General features: G+C 42.2%; 1 protein-coding gene across 1 annotated transcript; it reads left to right on the plus strand.

Annotated features, from left to right (window-relative positions):
- Nucleotides 1-7,281: 7,281 nt before the first annotated feature.
- LOC123409648 (ABC transporter B family member 28) lies at nt 7,282-24,218 on the plus strand. The gene is made up of 16 exons (XM_045102504.1): nt 7,282-7,738; nt 7,817-8,004; nt 8,843-8,866; nt 9,643-9,744; nt 10,082-10,172; nt 11,054-11,154; nt 11,273-11,323; nt 13,372-13,500; nt 21,736-21,798; nt 21,896-22,154; nt 22,595-22,743; nt 22,837-22,926; nt 23,133-23,267; nt 23,359-23,415; nt 23,577-23,633; nt 23,755-24,218. Exons 1-16 carry the CDS (start codon nt 7,315-7,317, stop codon nt 23,989-23,991), a joined length of 2,157 nt encoding a protein of 718 aa, XP_044958439.1. The 5' UTR covers nt 7,282-7,314; the 3' UTR covers nt 23,992-24,218.
- The last annotated feature ends 369 nt before the right edge of the window (nt 24,219-24,587 follow it).

Here is a 24,587-nt window from a genome sequence, read left to right on the forward strand (position 1 = left end):
CTTTTCCGTGTTGGAAATTCTTATCCAAGTCTCTCTAGTTTATTCATCTCTCCCTATTCTACCCGGAGTGTTGGAGGTGTCTAAGAAGTTTCTTGTTTTTCAATCCTTTCAATTACTTCGAGGTTCTCAAACCTCATCAAGTTTTCATTTGTACCGGTGCAATCTATCTTTCCTTCAATACTTTCAACGGTGGTTTATTTTGAGTGGGCCCATAATCCACAGGTTTTTCCAGGATCTTTCCTATCTTTTTAATCTTTTCCAGAGATCACTAAATCTTTTCAAGTGTGACGTGGGTATGGATTCCATCGTTCATGTTCCTTCTCCAAGATCGCTTTGAATTCATTTTCATCATTGGCTCAACCTTTCCTAATTCATTATTCCGGAGTGTCTCAGTAATCCATGGTGGTGTTTCTTGCCATCATTCTCAGCATGAAGACCGAAGAAGTGTTACTCTTAAATCGTATCCATTCTTGTGAAGATTTGTCATTTCAGCTTCGTGCTATCCTCTCAATTGTTTCCAATCATGAGTAATTCCTTCCATATCTATCTGATGCATTTTAGAGTTGTTTCCATTTCTTGATCCTCCGAAGGCCATCATTTCAGAAGATTTCTTCGTTCTCATCTTTCAGCTCTCATTCTCAAATTCTTCTCAATTGTTGTCTCTTCGTTTGTCTCTCAATTATTCCGGTGCCCTGTTCTAGTTTTCTCTAATGTGGATCATGGTCTCATCATTCTCATGTATCTCCATTCATTCTTGGTATCCTCATTCAGTTGGAAATTCTTGTCGATGGTTCGTTCAATATTTCTTCAAGTTTGTGCTCTATCTCTCTCTCTCCAATCTTTTCAAGAAGAATAAGTGGTATGCTAAATACGTTGCTTGTCATCAATTTAACTTTATGAAGGATAAGCATAACATAACTCTTATTCTTGTTTCATCAAATGATTTCAATTATTTCTTCCGGAGTTTTTCATGGTATCAAATTCTTTATCCCAAGTGCTTCGTCTTTTCTTTTTCCGAAATTCCAAGTATTTTTCAAGTATCTCTTCGTGAAGCTTCATCTAAATCTTTGTAAGGCCTTAATCTTATTCTTTTCAATCTTAATTCTTTTCTATCATCCTTTCATTCTGGTGCTCTCCAAGAGGTTCTTCATGGAGGTCCTTCAAGGTTTCAATTCATTCTCAAGGTGTTATTCAATATTCTTGTTGGAGTAGCTCAAGTGTTCTTCTCTTTCATTTCAAAGTGCAATTCTTCCTCCTTTATTCCTTGAGGTTGTGTTATAGCATTCTTGATTCATGAGGAGTTCCGAAGAGAAGTTATTTCATGAATGTGATATTTAAACCCACAAATTCTATGATCATGAGAGATTTTCAACCCATCTTTTCTTCCATTGAGCTATCTTGGTTTAGATTTCACCTAAAGCTTTTTCCTAATGATTGTTGCTATTATGGTGATTATCGTTGATCCAAGTTCTCAATATGTCCTCTTGGTGAAAGAAGTTGTGCATACCTTGTTGCTCCCAATCAATCCTTGTATTTTGTTAGTGGTTGGTTGTCACCACATAATTTTGAGATGGTTTCCATAAGCCCACAACAACCTTGTTATTTCGTTCTTGGTTTCCAACAACTCCATTCTATCCTTCTTGTAAGATACTCTTAAATTCAATGGTGATGGAAGTTGTCAATTTCTTCTCCGTTCTCTTCTCTCCAAAGATCTAGTTTCTATTCTGTTGTTCTGGAGTTGTTGTGATGTTGCTCTGTTTGGGTCAATCATCTCTTCTCATCAAGATCATATTCTTTCCTCGCTTATCAATGTAGTTGGTTTGATGTGAATCTTTTCAAGATCTGTCCATCTTATAATTTTTTTGCCCTCTTTCCTACCGAAGTGCTGCCAAAATTTCTTGTGAATTCTTGCTTGTTCCTCATACCATTATTCATCTCCTCCATCCTTAAAGGATCGTTGGTTCACTTGTTTATCAAAGAAGCAACTTAAGTTTTACCTATTGCTCTTTCTCTTCCTCTTCCCCTTTTCATTCTTAGATCTCGGGGCGGGATCTCTTGTTAGTGTAAGAGAGTTGTACCAGCCCGGAACCGTCGCGCCAGAAGATTCCCCTTTTATTTCGTTGTTGCCGTGTGATTATTTTGTTTTTCACATTCATCATCGCATCATCTGCATAGCATCGGCACTCCGTTGTCGATAGTTTTCAAACTTGCATCCGTTATTAGTTGACCGGTTCTCTCCAACTTTGCCATTGACTGTTTTGAGACCAACAACACACGCACGCGCCCGCGGCATCATTTAAATATGGTTTTAAAAGTGTGTATAAAACTTTCTCGGATTGGGTTGAAACTTAGCGCACGGTTTAATTTTAATGTACGTAGGCCGTCTGCCAAATTTCGGCGCAATCGGAATTCGTTTAATACCCGTACTGTTAAATATATACCGGCGCTATACCCGGTTTAATTACCGGATGTTTTGGTGTTTAAAAATATCGTCACGGGCCGCAACTTCTGTCTCATCCCCACATAGCCCAACTACACAGCCCACCAAGGCCTACCTAACCCTAGGGCACAACCGGATCCGTCCGATCGAGATCGGAAGGTCCGAAAAACGCCCAAAAAAACCCCCAAAACCCTAGCCCCTACTATAAATAGACAACCAACCTGCCAATTTCGGAGTCAAACCCTAGCCCCAACCTCCTCCCACCTCTCACGCGCCGCCCGCCTCGTTTTGCGCACCGGGCGGCTCGTCCACCACCACTTGGCACATAGCAGCTCCCCGAACCACCACCTAACCGCTGGCTCGGCCAACGGGAGCCTGCCACATCAGCGCCCGAGCCGCTCTCTCTCTCCCCTCCCTGCCCGCGGCCCGCCAGGCCCGCAACAGGCCCTCCCAGGCCCAAAGGGCGCCGCCGCCAGCCCGCGCAACTAGCCTCCTGCACCAGCCCGAGCTCCCGAGCGACGCGCCGCCCCCCATGCCGCAGCGCCTCCGGAGCCCCTCTGCTCGCCCCCCGCCTCCGCCAGAAACCGCCTCCCTCGTCGCCTCGCCATGTCGCCCCATCCACTGGTGCTCTCTGCCTCGTCGTTGTCCCGCTGCCTTTGGGCACCGGCCGGACCGGATCCGGGCACCGGAGGCCCGATCTGCCTCCCCCGCCGGCTGCCCGCGCTCGCCGGAGCCTTGCCAAGAACCGCCGGCCGGCCTCCTCTACCTCGCCCGATCCAACCGTAGGGTGGGCAGCCCCCGTGTCTGGTTATTTTTTTCTCTAAGTCTTTTGCTTGCGAATAAAAAACCCAGCATGATTGCATTTTGAAACCTCTCTAACTTTCTGCATAATTGTCCGATGGAGATGTGCTATACATGAAGGTTGACCTATTTTTGATGCTCTACATGATAGAATCATTTGCATGCTCATAGGAGTTCTTTTCGGTGATGTAATGTGTGCTGCAAAATTGCATCCCGTCGTAGCTGTGAATCTGCTATTTTCTTCAATTTTGCGCGGATGGTTGTATCTAATCCGTAGGGCTTTTGCATATGACTCCTTCGTGAAATATGTTCAATTTTGTGTCATATTTGATGCCATGCCTGTGGTTGCTAGGTAGGACTTCATTAACATGCTTATTTGTTGCTCTCAAGTAGCTATCACATTAAAACTGAAATATGCTAGCGATAAGTTCCATTTTGCGAAGTTCGTATTAAGCAAACCATGTCTCGTTAGTTTGTGCGAATTGGAGTGATTTGCAGTAGGCTATGACTATTTGCTGTTAGTAGGTTTTCACATGCCATGTATGCCATGCTTAGTTGTAGTTTTCTTCATGTGGACATGCTATGTTGTTGTTGCTGATTTGAGATGCTGAAATATTTCCAAGTCTCGAATCTGCAATATTTTGTTGTTGTTTTGCCATGTGTTTTGCTAGTGATCTACAACCCATTTGGGGTTAGTGCAATGGAGTTATCTGTAGTGCATAAGATACTCTAGCATCCTGTTAAGCTTCATGCCAACATATGCCGTGTAACATATAGTTTTACTGCTGCCAATATGACATCAGGTTAAAAACTGCACTGTCAAAACTGGTATTTTCGCAAAATTTGAAACTGTGTGCAACTTGCCATTTTGTGAGCTCATTTCCTAGTGATCCATGATTCCATGCAACTTGCCATTAGTAGAGTGTTGTTGTGCATCTTTCCCACTACTGCCTCATGCCTTGTTTGAGCATTTTAGAATCATGTAGGTGTAAGCTTTGGTGTGAATAAAATGCCATGGTGCTGTTTTTGGCACATTATAGCGATACCTTGTATTGCTTGTAATTGTTGAACTGTTGCTCCGTTTTGAATGTGCATTATATGAAAACTGATTAGAATCTCATGTAGTTTCATATTATCTTGCTGCCTTCATGGTTGGGAATGTTTGTGGCTGTCATTTGCATACATCTTGCATTCATGGCATAATATCTTGCGATGACCATATCTTTTAAACCATAACTCCGCTGGAGATGATCCATATATGTAAATCGACTAGAATGACGTGTAGAATCATATGAACCACTTTATTCTGCTGTTTAAAAAATATTAAAACAAGTTAGTTTAGACCCGGACAGATTTCAAAATTAACATATAGGGTCATTTCGGGAATGCTATAAGTTGTTTCCGACCTCATTTAATATGCCTAGATAGACAATTTAATTATGCTTCACCTCTGGCCATGTTTAAAAAAACATTTAATATTGTCGCGTACCTAAATGAGAGTGAACTAAATATTTGAATGTGGAGTTTGAGCTTCACTTAATGTGTATTGTTTATTTATTGTGAATTGCCATGCCGTGCCTTGTATAATTAAACCGGACATGCATCATAATTGCTTGCGCATCATATCGTGCATTTGTTGTGATGTTATCGTGTGTTGATTGTTGTTCTGGATTATTTCTTCTCGATAGAGTTCCGAACCATTTCAGAGTGTGAGGATCCATTCAACTACGTTGGTTCGTCTGCTTCGTGGAGTCGTTCTTCTTCCAAGCGGGATCACAGACAAGATGACCATTTTCCTAGATATCATTACTATCATTGTCATGCTAGTTGACTCGTTTCTTTCGCCATGTCTCGCTGCCTACCACTTATTTGTCAGCCTCCCAACATTGCCATGAAAACCTCTAACCTTTCCACAACCCAGCATACCATTGTTTGTCTATGTTACCGCTTGCTCAGCCTTCTTATAGCGTTGCTAGTTGCAGGTGCAGCTGCTTCCATGTGAAACATGGGTTCCTTGTTGTATCACCCTGTTATTGCTATTTAATATAATGCACCTATATACTTGGTAAAAGGTGGAAGGTCTGGCCTTCTAGCTTGGTGTTTTATTTCATCTTTGCCACCTTAGTTTCGGCTACCGGTGTTATATTCCATAATTGAGCGCTCCTAACACGCTCGGGGTTGTTATGGCGACCCCATTGATAATTCATCTTAGTTTAAAATATGTCTCATAAGGCCCAACTTTGGTACTATATTTGCCTAATAACTAACAAAAACGCATAGGGACCCGCCGGCACCCGCGGAGTAATTAATCAACCCCCTGGGCCAGTGCTCTTCATGAGTGTTGGTCCAAACTAGAGCACTGTGCGGGGTCACCCCGGGGTAACTCGGGCGATGTCTATCAGGCCCTGTACACTAGCTTATCCGGTATTGTCCTGAGAACGACATATGCGGCTCCTATCGGGTTCGTCGAAACGTCGGGCGACCTTGCTCGACTTGTTTTACCTTTTACGAAATATCTTGTGCATCGGGATTCCGGTGATGCTTTGCGCTATCTCAGAGTTGAGATCTTCCACTAAGGAATCCGAGAAGATTGCGAGTTTCGTGGTCGAGGATTTCTATGCAGCTTGTGGTAATTTGTGATGGGCTAGTTGGAGCACCCCTACAAGGTTAAATCTTTCGGAAAGCTGTGCCCGCGGTTATGTGGCAAACTTGGAAACTTTGTTTAACATCCGATTCTAGATAAGCCAACTGTGTGCGTAACCGTGACTATCTCTTTCGTGAGATCCTTCTCCGATTGAGGACACGGGGGGGGGGGTATGTGTGACGTAAGTAGGTGTTTAGGATCATTCATTTGGTCATCATTAGTTCACGTCCTCTATGTGTAGATCATCCCCCTCTTATTCTTGTACTCGTAAGTTAGGCACCTCAAATAAATGCGTAGTCGCTTGCTGCAGCCTCGCCACTTAACCATACCTCATTCATTAAGCTTTGCTAGTCTTGGTACCTTTGGAAATGAGATTGATGAGTCCCTGTGTCTCACAGACTACTACAACAACAGTTGCATGTACAAGTAAAGTGATACTTTGACATGAGCGCGATGATTGTTCTATTTGGAGTTTCTTCTTCTTCGTCATCATCGATCTAGGATGAGTTTCAGGGCGGCAGCCTGGGATAGCAAGGATGTACGTCGTTCTTTTACCGTTTGTTTTCGTCCATAGTCGGACCGTGCTCTTCTTCATAATGATTGGATGTATTAATGTATTGTGTGGATCATGATGTAGCTTGTGACGAGTGTAAGCCAATCCCATATACTCATCTCTTCGATACATGTATTTTTAACAATATCCACTTTTGCAAAACGAGGAGATGCGCTTCTATCCCTGTCGAGGCTCCCGCGCCAAAATAAGGATATGATCGCATCTTAGGCGTTACACGTGGTGGCAACACATGAGGCTATTGTTACCAGTCTTGCATCATGAGATTAGTCAATCTATTTGCAGTAAAACATTTTTGTAGCAAAGAAAACATGAAAACCTTCTTTATTGTAATGTTTATCAATCTAAGATATTCATAAGTCGTAGTCATGCTCATATTTCATAATAAATTATTGGAAACATCTAAGTATTATCAATTCAACACACCCAGTTTCTATTCGGGGACATTACAAATATTTTACTCCCTTTGTTTCTAAATATTTGTCTTTTTAGAAATATCACTACGGAGTACATACGGATGTATATAGACATAATTTAAAGTGTAAGTTCATTTATTTTGTTTCGTATAAAGTCTGTAGTTGAATCTTTAAAAAGCAAATATTTAGGAACGGAGGGAGTAGCATACAAACTTCAACTTGCTTTATAATTTTGGACCACAATCTTAAAAACAAACAAACTGAGAACTGATTATGGGAGAAGCTGATTTGAGGGAAGTTTTCCAAAAGCTGATTCTTAACTATCCGTTATCTCTAGTGCCGCGCTCTCCTCTCCGCCCACCCTCCCCCCGCCTTCCATCTCCACAAACACGCACAAAAAAGGGCCAAAACTCCACCGGGAAAAGGGTAAAGCGGGGAAGCCATGGCGCTCTCCAGCTGGAGCATGCGCCTCCCCTACAGCCCCTCCCGCCCCACCCTGGGCCCTCGCCGCAGCCGCCTCCTCTTCAGCCCCTCCGGCCCCATCCTCAACTCTCGCCCCAGCCGCCTTCCCCACCTCCCCGCCACGTCCCACGTCCCCGATTCCGGCCGACGCCGCTGCCTCCGCCTGGGCCGCCCGCCCCATGCGTACATCTCGGCGCCGGCGCCCGGCCCCGACGCCTACCAGTCCCCTTCCTTTGACGCCGCAGAGGCGGCTGCCGATGTGGCCGCCGCCATCTCCTCAACTGACGCCATCACCTGGGCCGGTGTCTGGGCCCTCCTGTCGCAGCACAAGGCCCGCCTAGCGATCTCCCTCGCTGCGCTCCTCGCGTGCACGACCTGCACCCTCTCCATGCCGCTCTTCTCAGGTATGCTTCAGCCTTCAGGCCCTCTCTGTCGATGGATGCTGGCCAGTTTCTGAATGTGGTGGCTGTCTGTTCACACAGGGAGGTTCTTCGAAACCCTGATAGGGAGGGGGTCCGAACCCTTAACGAGGCTCTTGTCCAAAATTGCGGTATTATATACGCTGGAGCCGATATTTACCATCGTCTTTGTGATCAACATGACTGTGGTCTGGGAGAAAGTGATGGGGAGACTGCGGAGCCAGATATTTCGGAGGATTCTGATCCAAAAGGTAAATGTTGGAGCCAATAACGCTCTACTTACAGCTTTGATTGCTTGGTGTATTGCTGTTATGCTGTTCTCGAACTTAGCTAAGCATGTCTGGTGTGCTTTTCCAGCAATTGCACTACGTTTATGTCTGCTATTTTGCTGTTGTTATCACTTCTGTGATTTGTGTAGCTGATTTAGTTCGTAAGTTGTGCTGAATTGGAAGCATTAAGTGACATTGTACCAGTAGTGTTTCAGTGATGAGAATTTTGACCACTGCTAAGGGGCTAGTAATTTCAGTTCATATGCAAATATGTTGATTGTTCTTTATTGCTGCCAACAGATTTGATTGTCACTCCTTTGTTACTTTATTAAACATCTAATACACAATAACTGAAATTATCTTAGCATTATGATGAAATGGTTCATGAAACCTATTCCATGCCTAGGCTGAACCAGCTCTACTGCATCATTTGTATGCACTTTAGAGGTGACAGCAAAGCTAGCCGCAAGTATTTATGTTGAGTCAGTCAACTCTCCTTTAGGCATTGTACACGATGGAGTTACAAGGACTAGAATTGACAGAGGTGCATGCTGTGATGTGATATGGTTTTATCTGTCTATAGCCACGCACACTGAAGTGTAATAAACTAAACTAATTAATCTGCACGGAAGTGATAAGTTAAGCTCATAACCTGCTAAACTGCTTCGCTATGCAGTCTCATTGCCCCTTTTCTTTTGGATAATGGCTACATTTTTATACAAGGCCGTCTTGTGCCAATCTGCCATACTAAACATATTTATACTACTTCTCATATGCACATCATGTTATTTTAATAAATGTTCTTTTTTTAATCTTGCAGATGGTATTTTTTGATCGTCACAAGGTATGCCAGTTGACATACAATGTTCATGATTATTACTTGGAGAAAAATATGTCAACCATAAATTTCAAGTTCCCATCCAATTCAAAATCTTTGTAATACTGTTAAATGATACAGTGGAAGGACATAAAAAGTCGCTTGTTCATATAAAATCTGGTAAGATGTTAAATGTTGACATGTGACTATTATTCAATCATGGTAGTAACAAAATTCAATTTAGGCTGTCGGTGTGTGTGCATGGTACACGGTTATTGAAGATTCAATAAGAACCACATTTCAGTATAAAAAAGGTTACTGAGCAAATGTTGCATGAGATTTTCACTCTATTTGTTACACATTTCGTGAATATAGCTTAGCAAAAGAGAAAATATCTTACTTCTTTATGTTTAAAAATCATTGTACAGCAGCATGATTTAGTTTGGTTTGTCATAAAATTGTACTGCGTACTCTTTCGTAGAGATGCATACTTCTCTTAAAATTATGTCAACCAAAAGATGTCTTGATAGATACACACCTATTGCTGAGTACTGACAAAACTAGTTAGTTGATGCCAACAAGCTATTCCATTATTTCATCTCTAGCAAGTTATACCATGATGTTTTTACGCATTTGAGTTACTTGACCTTACTGTTTAGTGTCAGTCATAGAAACTTATGTCGATGTACCTTCCAAAAGAGCATAGGAGAGTGGTGATGTATTGGTGTGGTTGTCTCAATAAATTGGCAGTAATTAGTCTGCTTGATGTCTTGGTGCAAATATCTTAATATCATTTATGGCAGGTCGGCGAGCTAACTGGATTGTTGACATCCGATTTAGGTTCTTTGAAGGGTGTAGTAAGTGACAACATATCAAGAGATCGTGGGCTAAGGGCATTTTCTGAGGCAAGAAATTTTACATTATGAGAATGTAAGCTTGATGCTGCTAAATGCTAAGAGTTTGATTGGTGTAATTACATAATCTCTCAGGGCTAATTGTAATGCCCCTTAACTATGCCCTTTAGTTCTAACCATTGTTCACCCGCAACCTACTATTTCATTCATATCATGTACCCCCACTGTCCCAAAATAAGTGTCGCTGATTTAGTACAACTTTAGTACAAAGTTGTACTAATTGAGGGACATTTATTTTAGGATGGAGGTGATATTAATTTAATGATCTTAGTTACTTGCACCATGTCTCATGCTGGCCTCATAAAGCATTTTTCTATTCTATTTTCAGATCACTGGTACATTGTGTATACTTTTCACATTATCCACTGAGCTTGCTCCTGTTCTAGGACTCCTCATAGTCTCTGTCTCCGTAATAGTTGGTAATTTTCTGAAAGCTATATGTGTGGGACATGTCGTTTATTGTTTATACTGTGTATGCCATTTGCTTCAGATTGCTAGTGGTTTGCATCATTCGGAAATGTTAAAGTATGTTTTGTAAATGGACTATTATTTGTGGTAAATAACCGTAACAGGTTTGCTAAGGACCTATGTTTGGAGGCTGATCCCTCATATCCTATACCTTTTTAAATTTGGTTTTGAGCCTCTGAAGAACCTAAATATAATCTTGGCATTAGATTTGTGATTTCTCTTAAAAGTAACACGTATGTCATATGCTCAAAAGCTCGATTCTTCTTTGTGTTCAGCTAATGAAAATTATTTCTATTTATGTTTTTCCTACGAGTTTTCAAAAAAAAGGGCAGCCCGGTGTACGTAGCTCCAGTTTGCGTAGGTCCGGGGAAGGGCCCGACCACTTTGGGTCTTTTGTGCGCAGCCTTTCCCTGCATTTCTGAAGAGGCTGTTTCCAGGAATCAAACCACGTTAATATTAGAGCTTTTGTTAGAATCATGACTAATTGAGTGCCAACTACCAACTGATTGTGCGTTGAATTGTTTGGATTTTAAAGACAGCCACGAGATAATTTATGGCTTTGAAATATAAAATTGTCCTTTTCTTTTGATGATTGCGTTTATCTTTTTTGTTAATATTTTATTTTTGTCACAGAAGATGATCACCACACTTTATAAGCTTCCAAGATTTTGCTTCTTAGGTCTTGAATACGTGAATTTGGTTTTCTAGGCAATTAATTGTTAAATAATTTTGAGTTCTTTTCCCCAGAATTTTTTCCCTAGGGTTGTAATTAGGCGATTTGGTTCTTGAAAGATTTACGTATCACCTTTGACAACGTAATTTTTCTAACCAGCTATTTTCAAGAGGTCAACTGTCCCCACCTTCAAATCTTACGGAATTGTCCAAGCTCATATATCAGACTGCGTGTCGGAAACATTTTCAGCCATCCGTACTGTGAGTACCCTTTGTCAAAAAGCTCATTTGAACTTTTGTTGAACTTTAATATGGTTCTGTTAGACACATGGTCAACTGTTTGGATTATCCTTGTTTAACTCAGAAAATAAATATGCAGGTTAGGTCATTTGGTGGTGAGAAGCGACAAATTTCTATGTTTGACAACTTGGTATGTCACGTCACTTATGGACAACGTCATTATTCTACTGGCTATAGTTTCTTCGTATCATATTCCAAACAGAAGCTACAGCTGGTAGACATAATAACGTTCTCAATGTTTCTTTTACCAGTGTGTAGCAAACACTGGTGTTTTATTGATAGGTCTATATAATAGATAAAATTACAAATTACAAAGGAAGGATCCAGGCGAAAACTACAACTATACAGGTGGCAAATATGCAGGAAGCTCCTTATACTAGAGGGAAACTATACATGCTACCACAACATTGAGTCCATGCTGCGCTTTAGTTTGTGTCTTCGTAAAGAAATTTGCTAACCGTAACTCGGAAGGTGCATACTGAAGAGCAACAACATTATCTTGCAAAACAGCGCATACAAAAGAAGCATCAACACCAATATGCTTGGTGAGCTCATGCTTCACAGGGTCAAGCAATACTAATAAGTAATAACACACGTACTATCTGACAAGAGCGGTTTAGGTATAGTGACAGAAACACCTAACTCCTAAAGTAACCATGGTAACCAAGTCACCTCTGCCGTCAAAATAATAAGCTATTCTACACATGCTTAGGATTCTATATATATGTACGCATGATAGTTTGTGAAAAAAGTTACAATAATTTCTAAGTGAATTTACGATCCAAAATTCTACAGCAGAAGTTGTGATTTTACTATCCAACCTCACCTTTGTAAAATTGCGTCTGCTTCTACAAAGTTTGTGATCTACTTAACACAATCTTACGACCGCATGCAAAATACTCTCTCCGTCCCGTGGTATAAGAGCATTTTTGACACTAGTGTAGTGTAAAAAACACTTATATTGTGAGACGGAGGGAGTAGCTCATCATACCCAGCCTCACCCCTGGGGCAGGGTACCTAGGCCGACCACTCTGGACCCCTAAACCCCAGGGGCCCCAACTCAGCTATTTCTTAGAGTCCAAGAGCCTATTTACTCAAGTTCAAATGGCAGTGAATCAACGGCAATAGCTTTGCTCGTACAGAACAAAGGCCATCTCGTCTGCTCTTCTTTTTCTTCGCAAAAAATAACATGCACATACCTGTGTAGAGCATAAGAAAGCTTCGTAGCACTTACCAACGTCTCTAACAAGAGAGGTTGTTCTTTTATTGTAAATGGATTCAATACTGACGTGAGTAATATGTGTAAAAAATAAGTATCATAGCATTTATTTTGTGTCATTTGCACACTAAAATCAAATATAAAAGCTGAATCACCCGAGCTTGCTTTTTTTAGCTCCCCATTTTCTATTTCCATGCATACTCCAATCACTATTTTTTTTTTCACACGAACTAGAAGACACATAGTTCATTCTATTATTTAGATGCATTATTATTTTATTTTTCGGATTTTTAAATTGTTCTTTGCTAGTTTTTAAATAAAGGGAGCACACGCTACTCGGACCCGGATGTACCAAAACAACATCCACACAAGCCTCACCTAAAAGCCTAGCAACAATTTCTCAGGTTGTCACAACTAATATAGAAGATAGGTCAACGGACTAACTAGCCTTCTGCAAGAGTATTATTTGATGGAGGAAGTGATCCTTAAGACTTAAGACTGTGGTATATTGTTTTTTTACCAGGCTAACCTATTATTAGATTTTGTTTATCTACCTTTTTTCAATGTTTAGTGACAACCAACTTCATGGTGTAAATTGAAAGAATTTTTATAGTACTCATTGTCTTGCCCCCCCCCCCCCCCCCCGCCCCCCCAATATGTAAGGGCCTGCCCTGATTGTATTTCCAGTCGCATTAGTATAATAGCGGATACTAATTTGGAGACCGAAGTTGAAGTGATCCAGTTAACCTAAAACTCTGACCAAACTTCCCTAAGGGGAAAAGCCCTGACCAAACTCAACAAGCATAGCAAACATACTTCTCAATGGGACTATAGGTGGTCTTTCTTTCGCAGAGTTTTGCGATGTTCGATTGTTCCTTTTGGCAGTCATATTCTTATACCGACATTATGCTGGTCATGCAGGCTTTCTTACCTCGTTGACACTTTTTTTTGTTTGATAGGCACTTGCTTTTCAAAATAGCGGCACAAAGCTAGGAGTGCTGAAAGCTGCCAATGAGTCATTGACTCGAGTGGTAGTTTATGTTTCCCTAATGGCGCTTTACATTCTTGGTGGAAGCAAAGTCAGTGCGGTAAGCCTCTGAATACATTGTGTATAAGATACTAATTACAATTGTTGGACATGCAATACTCTTTTCGAAAGATTGCAATTGCTGCTGTTTAGGTATGTAATACAGTAAGAGTGTGTTTGGTTGAGGAACCAAGTGGAATGCAATGTCATGGTTAGATGCAATTAGATGGAATGGAATGGTTCTGTCTCAGCGTTTGGTTGGGGAGATAGAAAAGGGTGAATTTGATTCAATTTACCTTTTGTATAGGAATGGTGAGGTTATCTTTGCAGTATATATTAATTTTCACATTAATTCCCTTGCATTTTTAGCTGCAATTTTTATTCGAAGTTTAGTTATATTTTATTTGCGTTCAACACTTGATCATAAGTTGCACACACACGAGCAGTAAACGACCAATGTATGTATAACATGCGAAAGACATACGCACATTCTATCAGAAAATAGATCATGTCACAAACTTAATCAGCCAGGCACAGAACAGTGTGTTACTGAAGCAACACAAAGTTGTGGAGGAGCAACTCCACCTTCTGCTACAATGTGTACATCACAAGTGTTGAAGGAACTACTTCAACGTGCTACACTAGATATCACTCTAGAGGCGAGTAGAGGCCAATATGGCAGCAGGATTTCAATCGAAAACTCCTAGGGCACAAGATCTAGTCCAAGATCTTAGATAGGAACAACAAGTTCTATTATAGATAGTGGGTACATAGTCTGGTTACAAACTAGAGGCGAGGACCTCTATTTATAGGGCTTTGAGAAGCCTTCACATACTTCTACTTATGGCTAGAACATTCCAAAAAACATTACTTAAGATACGCTCTTCTACTCATGGCTACTCACAACTAGAGGACTCTAGAAAATAGTAGGTAGGGTAGAAAAGAAAAGAAATACTACAGTAGAGTGGAAGCATCTAGAAGTAGCTAAACAAATCTGACATACGATTTTTCTTTTCTTTTCTTTTCTTTTTCTCATCTAATGTTCCTCATCATTCTCCCCTGCTTGTTTTGAACCCGCCCTCGAGTTATCGTCATAGAGTGCTTCCTCTGGATGGCAGAGAATCAAGTCAGCAACATTGAAATTGTTGGATATACCCATGTCGCTTGGAAGATCTATCACATAAGCATTATCATTTATCTTCCTCATGATAGTGAAGGGCCCATATTTTCGTTGTCTAAGCTTCCCTTTAACACCTAAAGGCAGTCTCTCTTTTTGGAGGTAGACCATCACCTTATCACCAACTTGGAATGTTTTGGCCTCCTTTTGCAATTAGCAAGTTGTTTATATTTCTGATTTTGTGCTTCCAAAACACCACAAATCTTTTCAAATAGTTCAGTGTAAATTATTAGCAAAGGAAAATGCTGATTTTGAGTTTTCCCTTGATGGTAGCTTTCCCAAGGTCCGCCACATGTGTTGGAACTTTAGTGTAGACAATGGAGAAAGGACCCCTTCCTGTGGATCTGTGCTTGGAATTATTGTAGGAGAACTCTGCAAAAGATAAAGCCAAATCCCACCGTCTCTTTCTTTCTCCACAAATGCAACGGATCAGATTACCCAAAAACTTGTTTACCACTTCCGTTTGTCCATCTGTTTGTGGATGAGCAATGCTAGAAAATTGCAATTCGGTGTTGAATTGCTTCCACAAAGTGAGCCAAAATGCAGCAAGAAACTTGCTATCACTGTCTAAGACGATGGACCTTGGAACTCCATGAAGTCTTACCACTTCTCGAAAGAATAGGTTTGCTACATGATGAGCATCCGTTGTCTTGCGGCATAGGATGAAATGAGCTATCTTAGAGAATCTGTTCACGACCACAAACACACCATCACTCCCTCGTCTTGTTTTTGGCAAGCCCAAGACAAAGTCCATAGAGATGTCCTCCCATGGAGCAACAGGAATAAGCAAAGGCATGTATGACCCTGTGTTATGAACTTGGCTTTTGCAGGTTTGGCATATGGGGCACCGTTGAACAAACTTTCCAGCATCTCTCTTTAGTTGTGGCCAAAAGTAGCGAGCTTCCAGGGTAGCGATAGTCTTGTCTCGCCCAACATGGCCACTAAGATCACTTGAATGGAGTTCTCTAATTAGTTTGTCACGTAGAGAACTCCTTGGGATGCACAAACGATCATTTTTGAAGAGATAGCCATCCTGCACCCAATAGTCATCACCTAATGGCTGGACCCTGATGTGCTGGACGATGTGCTGGACCCTTATCTGGTCCATACCTGGAAGTTCAGCCTCAAAAGAAGTCAAGAGGCATGCACGACGACTCAAAGCATCGGCCACTCGGTTAGTTGTTCTAGATTTATGCACGATGAGATAGTTAAATCTGTCCAGATATGCTGCCCATCTTGCTAGCATGCCATCAATATGCTTTTGATTTCTAAAATGTTTCAAGGATTGATGGTCACTATAAACAATGAACTCTTTAGGTAGCAAATAGACTTCCCAAGTTTTCAAGGCTCTGAAAACGGTATACAGTTCTTGCTGATAGGTACTCCATTTCTGTCTAGCTTCACTTAACTTCTCACTAAAGAAAGCAACAGGCTTCCTTTCTTGAGATAGAACAACTCCAATGCCTACTCCACTTGCATCATATTCCAACTTAAAAGTCTTGTTGAAATCAGGTAGCACCAAGACAGGAGCTTGTGAGAGCTTTTGCTTGATCTCATTGAAACTAGCTTCAGCCGCTTCTGTCCATTGGAACTTTCCTTTCTTCAGGCACTCGTAATTGGTGCCATGATAGTGCTGAAATTCTTCACAAATCGCCTATAGAAAGTTGCAAGGCCATGAAAACTTCTTACCTGAGAAATGGTCTTCGGAGTTGGCCCTTCTCGGATTGCTTTAACCTTAGAATCATCAACACGAATACCGTCACATGTTATGATGAATCCTAGGAAAAGAAGTTGCGTTTATAGGAAAACACATTTCTTCAAGTTGATGTAGAGCTCATTTCCCCTTAGTACTTCTAGCACCTTCCGAATGTGATCAACGTGTTCATCCTCATCCTTGCTATAGATCAAGATGTCATCGAAATAGACCACAACAAAGTGGGATAAGAAGGGCCGAAGGACTTGATTCATTAAGTGCATAAAGGTACTTGGTGCATTTGAGAGTCCAAATGGCATGACTAGCCATTCAAACAACCCTTCCTTTGTCTTGAAGGCTGTTTTCCATTCATCCCCGGGTCTGATATGGGTTTGATGATATCGCTTCTTAAACCTAGCTTTGTGAACACTCTTGCTCCACTGAGCTGATCGAGCATATCATCTAGACGGGGAATAGGGAATCTATACCTTACAGTGATCTTGTTAATGGCTCTACTGTCCGTACACATGTGCCAAGATCCATCTTTCTTTGGCGCGAGCAGGGCTGGTACAACACATGGGCTAATACTTTCTCGAATGTGTACCCTTTGTAGCAATTCCTCAACTTTCTCCTTCAATATATCATGCTCTTTTGGGCTCATTCGATAGTGTGGGAGATTAGGGAGACTTGCTCCCGGGATTAAGTCAATTCTATGTTGAATTCCTCTCATCGGTGACAGGCCTTGTGGCTCTTCAAGTATGTTACAAAATTCTACTAATAAGCCACACACCTTTGCTGGAATTTCAACAGCCAGGTGCTCTTCTCCTTTTACAACAAGTGCAACACACAAATCTGCCTCCTTCAAGTTTTCCATAAACTCATGAGAGGTATGGGAGGTAGTTAGCATAGTGTTCTCCTCCTTAGGGGTATTCTCTTCAGTTTTGTTTGGTAGAATAATGATCTTTCTCTTGTTCCAAATGAAAGAGTAAGAATTTTCCTTGCCCTTGTGTGTAGTATCCACATCAAATTGCTAAAGTCTCCCAAGAAGGACATGGCTGGCATCCATATCAACTACATCACACAACACATTTGAGCGATAATGCTTGCCCAAAGAAAGTGGCAGGTTGCATTGTTTGCTGATCCTCATATTCACTCCTTTCTTGATCCATCCAATAGTGTAGGGGTTTGGATGATCATGGGTTTCAAGTTTTAAATGGTTCACCAACTTCTGGGAGATAAGATTCTCGGCTTCTCGCAGCTACAACTATCAATCACTAATTTGCATACCTTGCCATTCATCGTGCATTTGCTCTCAAATATTTTCTTCCGTTGTGTGTCGTCAGGTTGTGGTGTGGAACGTAGGAGACACTGAATCACACATACCACTTCTTCACCTTCTTGACAAACCTCTTGTCCCTCTACATCTTCAGATTTGTAGTCTTCCTCATTGTCTTCATCATCTTGGATAGTTGTGTTAACAAATTTCCTTAGTGGGCAACCACTGGATATGTGTCCCTCTTCACCACATTTATAGCATTTTGGGCCTTCATTTGCCTTACTCTTGCCTCTAGTTTGCTTTGGAATGGATCGTTTTGCCTTTGGTGGAGCGGTCTTTTCTTCCACTCTATTAGTGTGATCCCTTGATGAGCCAGTTCGGTATGAGGATATGGAAGATATGGAGCCTTAGTCGTCTTTCTTGTCCTCACAAACCTCTCGGCCTTTAATGCTAGAGCTTGTGCTTGATCAATGGACCAGATTCGTTGCATCATCAATCGATCTTGAATAGCATCATTGAGACCATTGATGTACCTTGCAACTTGTTGATCTTCATTTTCGGCAAGGTTGCACCTCACTTGTAGCTTTAGAAACTCCTCCGTGTAATCTGAAACGGACCTATTTCCCTGAGCACAATTTTGGAATTGGATAAATAGGATCTGGTCATAATCAGCGGGTAAAAATCTCCCTTCCAGAAGGCTTTTCATTTGCCGCCAAGTTCTCACCCGAGGTTCTCCTCTCAGTCTGCGCTCTTCTTGAACGTGGTGCCACCATGCACCGTCTCCTCCTTTCAGCTTGTATGTGATCAAAGGAACTCTACGATCTTTTGGAACCTCCATCACCTGAAAGAAAGTCTCCACTTCATATAACCAGTCAAGGCACCCTTCAATATCAACATTTCCATTAAAAGTTGGGATCTCAGCTTTCACCTTGTATGTATCCCTTGCATATGTAGGGTTGGGTACTCTCTGATATGCACAGAGATCAGGTTCTTCAAGGGTTTCATCATATTCTTCACCTTCAGAAGCTTCAATATAAATTGGCCTTCTTGATTGGCAGCAGGCAGGCACCCTTTCTTATCATCTCAACCAGTTGGTCAAATCTCCGATTAAGATCTTCACACAACTCTTTGATTTGTTGTTCTGCAGCATCCATCCTCTTCTCTATTTATTTTTTTGAACTGGGCTTCTACCCCTTTTCATTACTTTGACATAACGGAAATACATCAGTTCGAAAGCCAGCAATCGAAAGTAAACAAGAAAGAGGAAAAGCGAGTCCAAAGCATCGAGGGGAAACCCACCATGAGCGCTCGAATAGAGGTCCTCTTCTCCAATTGCTCCATTGTTTGCTGCAGCTTGCTCTCAAAGGGAACAACAAGAACTTGTTGGATCAACGGGGCTCTGATACCACCTGAAGCAGCACAAAGTTGTGGAGGAGCAACTCCACCTTGCTGCTACAATGTGTACAACACAAGTGTTGAAGGAACTATTTCAACGTGTTGCACTAGATATCGCTCTAGAGGCGAGTGGAGGCCAATATGGCAGCAGGAGTTCAATCCAAAACTCCTAGAGCACAAGATTTAGTCCAAGATCTTAGATAGGAACAACAAGTTCTATTATAGATAGTGGGTACATAGTCTGGTTATAAACTAGAGGCGAGGACCTCTATTTATAGGGCTTTGGGAAACCTTCACATACTTCTACTTATGGCTAGAATATTTCAAAAAACATTACTTAATATACACCCTCCTACTGATGGCTACTCACAACTAGAGGACTCTGAAAAACAGCAGGTAGGGTAGAAAAGAAAAGAAATACTACACTAGGGTGGAAGCATCTAGAAGTAGCTAAACAGATCTGACATATGATTTTTCTTTTCTTTTCTTTTCCTTTTCTCATCTAATGTTCCTCATCAGTTACATCTGACGGGGGATAACCCCGGGGTAGGCTCATCAAGCCTACTCCTCTATACTTCGGTATAGAAGGGAGCGAGAGCTTCCTCGACTGCCGGCTCCTCCTGTCCGGCTACGAAGTCCTTGCCGGCTAGGAGCTTAGCCGTCTACTCTCTGGCCGGCTAGCTAGCCGCCAGCCGTCTGAAGGACACCTGTCACATCAATCCCCAGGATGTAACGGGGGCCTTCGATTAAAGGTGAAGGTACCTCAGCACGAGTACGATGGAGAAGCATACTCATGGCTACAGTGGCGGCGGCCGTACCGCTGACCGCCGCCGGCTCCGATCCGTCAACCATGCACAATACCCGCACGCCACAACCCACTCCATTACCTGGCCCGGCGTGGCTACAGTGGAGGCGGCCGTACCGCTGACCGGCGTCGGATCCCGCAAGACGACGTCCGTCGTACCGCACGCGCTCTGCGTGGGGAACACACACCAATCCCATAGGCTAGCTGGCGGGTCCCAGGGCCAGATGGGACCTTGCAGCCGGCGGGCCCCTCAAGCGACAAGACTAAACCTTAGTGGGCCCCCTGGCCGGCCTGAGAGGCTGCCAGCCGGCCCCCCCACAATGTACTTATTATCCATTTTGTAGTCCGGTGGGTTCGGCTATAAAACCCCCCGCCCCCCCTCCATGCAGAGGGTCGGCCATTCTCTCACACACACACCACATAGGAGAGGTAGATTGCGAGCCGGCTGCTCCTTCTTCCTCCTCCATCGAACAGCTCAAGGAGCATCCTGTAATCACCTTGGTTCAGCAACCACTCCGGCAGGACTAGGGGTATTATCTCCCACGAAGAGCCCCGAACCTGGGTACATCGTGCGTCTTGCATTGCTAGCTACCAATCCTGTTCCCGGAGCCCGCCGGTGTCCCTTCGGTCCCAACCACCCTCGATAAGCCTACCTATGGCATCTGTCGTGAGAAAACGACGACAACATCCATCCTGATCTGGCTAGCACCCTCCCGCTCGCATCGATGATGTGCGTCAGAATCACCACCATCCAACAGCAGTCTCCCATGAACTGCCACAACCAACGCCGGTCGTGCCCAAGCTTCAGCTGCCGCCACTTGAGAGACAGGGAGGGAGATGATCTGGCCACCACTGCTCTGCTCTTCTCCACGCCAAACCGGTCCCCGCCAACGTGCCGTTGCTGATGGTGAAAATTCTGAACTGACCCTGAACAGGCGTCGCTGTCTGCTTTTGCTGTTCGCCATGCAGGATTTGATCCGCCGCCGCGCCCACCAAGACATGAGAGACGGGGAGAAAGAAATGTGTGAGGGTTAAGTCGTTTCCCCCCTTCATCTGGCGAGCGGTGAGATTTTTCTCGGGTGCGCTGTCATGTGAGACGCTGGTTGCACCGATTTGGATGAACCAGCCAATTCTGAATCTACCGGGAATATTCCACCTCTGGGGACCAACTGATTCCATTCCAAACCTCAACCATACATGGGACTCACCTCAGAAAACAGAAGTATTCCATTATATGACCTGATAGTAGTATGGCTAATCTCTTTGACACCACTGTAACATCATAGCTTAAAGGACTGATAGTACTACTCATATCAACAAGACGGATCATCTTTTCTGGAAGCTCATCTCCCAAGAACCTCTGAGTCAAACATGCTTGGCTGGTAGTAATTTGGGGATGGGTGACCGACCAGGGAAGTTCCCCTGTGTGACCAGTCTAGAGCCTAGAGGATGATAGCCAGGAGTAACTGGTGCCAGTCTGGGAGTGGTTGGGGTGTTACAACCACTAGCTACAAGCATAGTGCAGTGCTAGACTTTAGCACCAATGTTTACAAGTTTCTCTTCCATTTTGACCCTTAGTTTTAAAAATTAAAATATAAATTCTTTTAGGTTTAAGATGGTGTTACTAGCCTCAGTTTTACACTGCTGAAATATATCATTTCACAAATAACATTACTTGCTTCATTAAAATTAATTGATTCAGTCAAGTGCCTTAGCACCATGTAAGCTTCTTGTGCTGCAACTGATTCAGTACACAATCATTCATTTGTCTTACTTCGAGAACACATTTTATGTGTATCCAGGATACATGCACACAACAGCTTGGATTTGCACTTTTACTCATCAGCATGAGCATGCATGTTCATTCGTGTTATGAATTTCATTTGTGCCATGAGGTTTGTATTGTCTGGTTGGAATCAGAAGAATATGATTATTATTTTACTATTTCAGGGCAAGTTGTCTATTGGAACCATGGCATCTTTTATTGGTTACACATTCACACTGACCTTTGCCGTAAGTAGCAAATCTTGCTTATTGTGTATTTTATTGTAGCTTCATTTGTTGTTTATTGCATATATATATAGGTACAAGATAAAAACATGTATTTTAGGTTCAAGGAGCTGTTAATACCCTAGGTGATCTGCGTGGGACATTTGCTTCTATAGAGAGAATAAATTCTGTTCTGTCAGCAAAGGACATTGATGATTCACTTGCATATGGTTTAGCCAAAGAACTTGACAATAAAGAAACTGAAGATTCTAATCCTAGAGTGCATGAAAAGGGCACTGTTAACACACATTACATGTCAGCACTGAAATCTTCAAGCAGCTGTAGTGATCTAGCCTGGTCTGGAGACATTCACCTGGAAGGTAGGATTCCCATTTTATATATTTATTCAATTAACGCAGGAGTTCCCTCCATATTACATATAGCCATATAATTTCCGTATTATGCATTACCATCTGCTATATTCCATTTATTATTATTTCCATATTGTGAAATGTGAATGTGGAGCTTATTTTTTCTAAGATTAAGTTTCAGGTTTGAATTTATTTATGATTTAGTCTATGTTCTGTAATAAGCTCGTCATGGTGTCCTCAAGTTTCACTCATTTGTGTTGAAAACATAATTTGATGGGGGTATGTATTCTGATAATTTTTTGAGTCTGTTTAACTTTAATGAGAGCAGCTCAATGCTTTTCCTTCCGAGTTTGTTTCTTGAGATGTCCAAAAGTTGTCTTACTGTTAGCACAAAATCCACATGACATCGTTGACGACTGGCATACAACTTATACACATATATCTGGCAGATGTTCATTTCTCCTATCCACTGAGATCTGATGTGGATGTCTTAAATGGGCTTGATCTTGTAATTGAGTGTGGAAAAGTCACAGCACTTGTTGGCTCTAGTGGTGCTGGAAAAAGCACTGTGGTGCAACTTTTAGCGCGGTACTATGAGGTAAGTGCCACTGTATATTCATAGCAAACATTACTGTTGTCTACTTGTGTTTCATGAATGTAGCAACATTATAGATTTGTTCCGATCTTGCAGCCTACTCAAGGCCGCATCACGGTGGCAGGGGAAGACATTCGTGTATTTGATAAAAGAGAATGGTCTCAAATTGTATCCCTAGTGAATCAGGTATACTGTATTACCAAAGCACCTATCTTTTGATGCCATTTGTCACTAGTTCATAGTAGTACACAAGTATCAGTTATCCCCATTGATTCATTTGAACTGCTAGATTTTGTCGGCAATCATTCCACAATTACAGTAAATAAGCGATATAAAATATACTATCTCAAAGTTAGTAATTCTATTAATTCTTTTTTGTATGAAAATATCAGGACCCTGTCCTATTCTCGGCATCTGTTGGGGAAAACATTGCTTATGGTCTTCCGGATGACGTTGTCTCCAAGGATGAGATAATCAAAGCTGCTAAAGCTGCCAATGCTCATGAATTCATCATCTCACTTCCACAGGTCTGACAGCCTATCATTAAGTGGTGCTAGTTATAGTCTCTTACGTCTGATGATATACCCATACCCATTTCCTCATTTGTTTGCAATTCAGGGCTATGATACTCTTGTTGGAGAACGAGGTAGCCTCCTAAGTGGGGGACAGAGACAGGTAATTTGCAATCTTAATATTCGCGTTGATGAATGAACGAATGACAATATTATTACCCTAATAAAGGAATCACATCATCAGTGCTTTCTCCTAACTACTGTCAATTTATTGTGGTGCTTTATTGTAACTGAATGAATGACACTTCTTCTGTTGCTTTACAGAGAATTGCAATTGCCCGAGCTCTTCTGAAAAATGCTCCTTTTCTAATACTTGATGAGGTACCTCGCAGTAACTGAACTTTGTGTAGTGGGCAGGATGCATGAGATAATAATCCTTTTCCACAAATTATGTTGAGATGAGTAGCCATAAGTTCACTCAAGGAACTCGTGCTATTTACAGGCTACAAGTGCACTGGACACAACAAGTGAGCGGCTTGTGCAGGAAGCTCTCGATCTCTTGATGAAGGGCAGGACTTCTTTGGTGATCGCCCACAGGTTGAGCACCGTGCAAAACGCGCACCAAATCGCCGTCTGCTCAGATGGCAAGATCATGGAACTTGGGACACATGCGGAATTGGTCGCCAAGGGAGGCAGTTATGCATCACTTGTAGGCACTCAAAGGCTTGCGTTTGAGTAACCACACATTTTTTGTTCCACACATGACGTTATAGGCTGCAACCCGGTTTGCGAAATACATGTAACAAATGTTAAAAGGTTGTAGAAAATCTACGGAATTATACATGAATTGTGCAGTGCATGCATGTAACAAAAGCGAGACTCAAACATGAATAGAGCACTTTGTATTGTATTTGTCCTCATCGAGTGCAATGTTTACAGTGAATCAAAACAGAAGTTCTGTTTCAAGAGTCAGTGTGAGCTGATTATCACTTGGAATATTGGAGGGGTTTGCTGGGTGCGCTATTAGTCTAACGCCATTAGCATTCTATGCAATGGTCAGCCTAGCCAGACCTAACTAAGATAGGAAGTGAGTGGAGGACACTGGTCGGTAGCTTGGAAGATGGATCTTCATGCCGAGAAGAAATTACACATAAGTCATTCTGGGTGTTCGGGGTTACCTGAAAATTCAGGCCGGGTAATTCAGGTTTAAAAAAATTCAGGTTCTGAGTTTTGACACCTATAATTTGTCCTTGGACTTCATTACCCGAAAATTCAGGCATCTGAAATTTCGGGTTCAGGTTTTTCGGGTATACCCGAAATACACATCAATGAGCA

Source organism: Hordeum vulgare, chromosome 7H (assembly GCF_904849725.1).
Source record: "Hordeum vulgare subsp. vulgare chromosome 7H, MorexV3_pseudomolecules_assembly, whole genome shotgun sequence".
NCBI lineage: Eukaryota > Viridiplantae > Streptophyta > Magnoliopsida > Poales > Poaceae > Hordeum > Hordeum vulgare.

What these genes read in the sequence shown, in the direction of transcription:
- LOC123409648 (XM_045102504.1), top strand. Translation starts at nt 7,315, where the DNA reads ATGGCGCTCTCCAGCTGGAGCATGCGCCTCCCCTACAGCCCCTCCCGC. An exon ending in TTTCTATGTTTGACAACTTG is followed by an intron (nt 11,324 to 13,371) that starts GTATGTCACGTC and finishes TTTGTTTGATAG; the next exon opens with GCACTTGCTTTTCAAAATAG. An exon ending in CATTCACACTGACCTTTGCC is followed by an intron (nt 21,799 to 21,895) that starts GTAAGTAGCAAA and finishes CATGTATTTTAG; the next exon opens with GTTCAAGGAGCTGTTAATAC.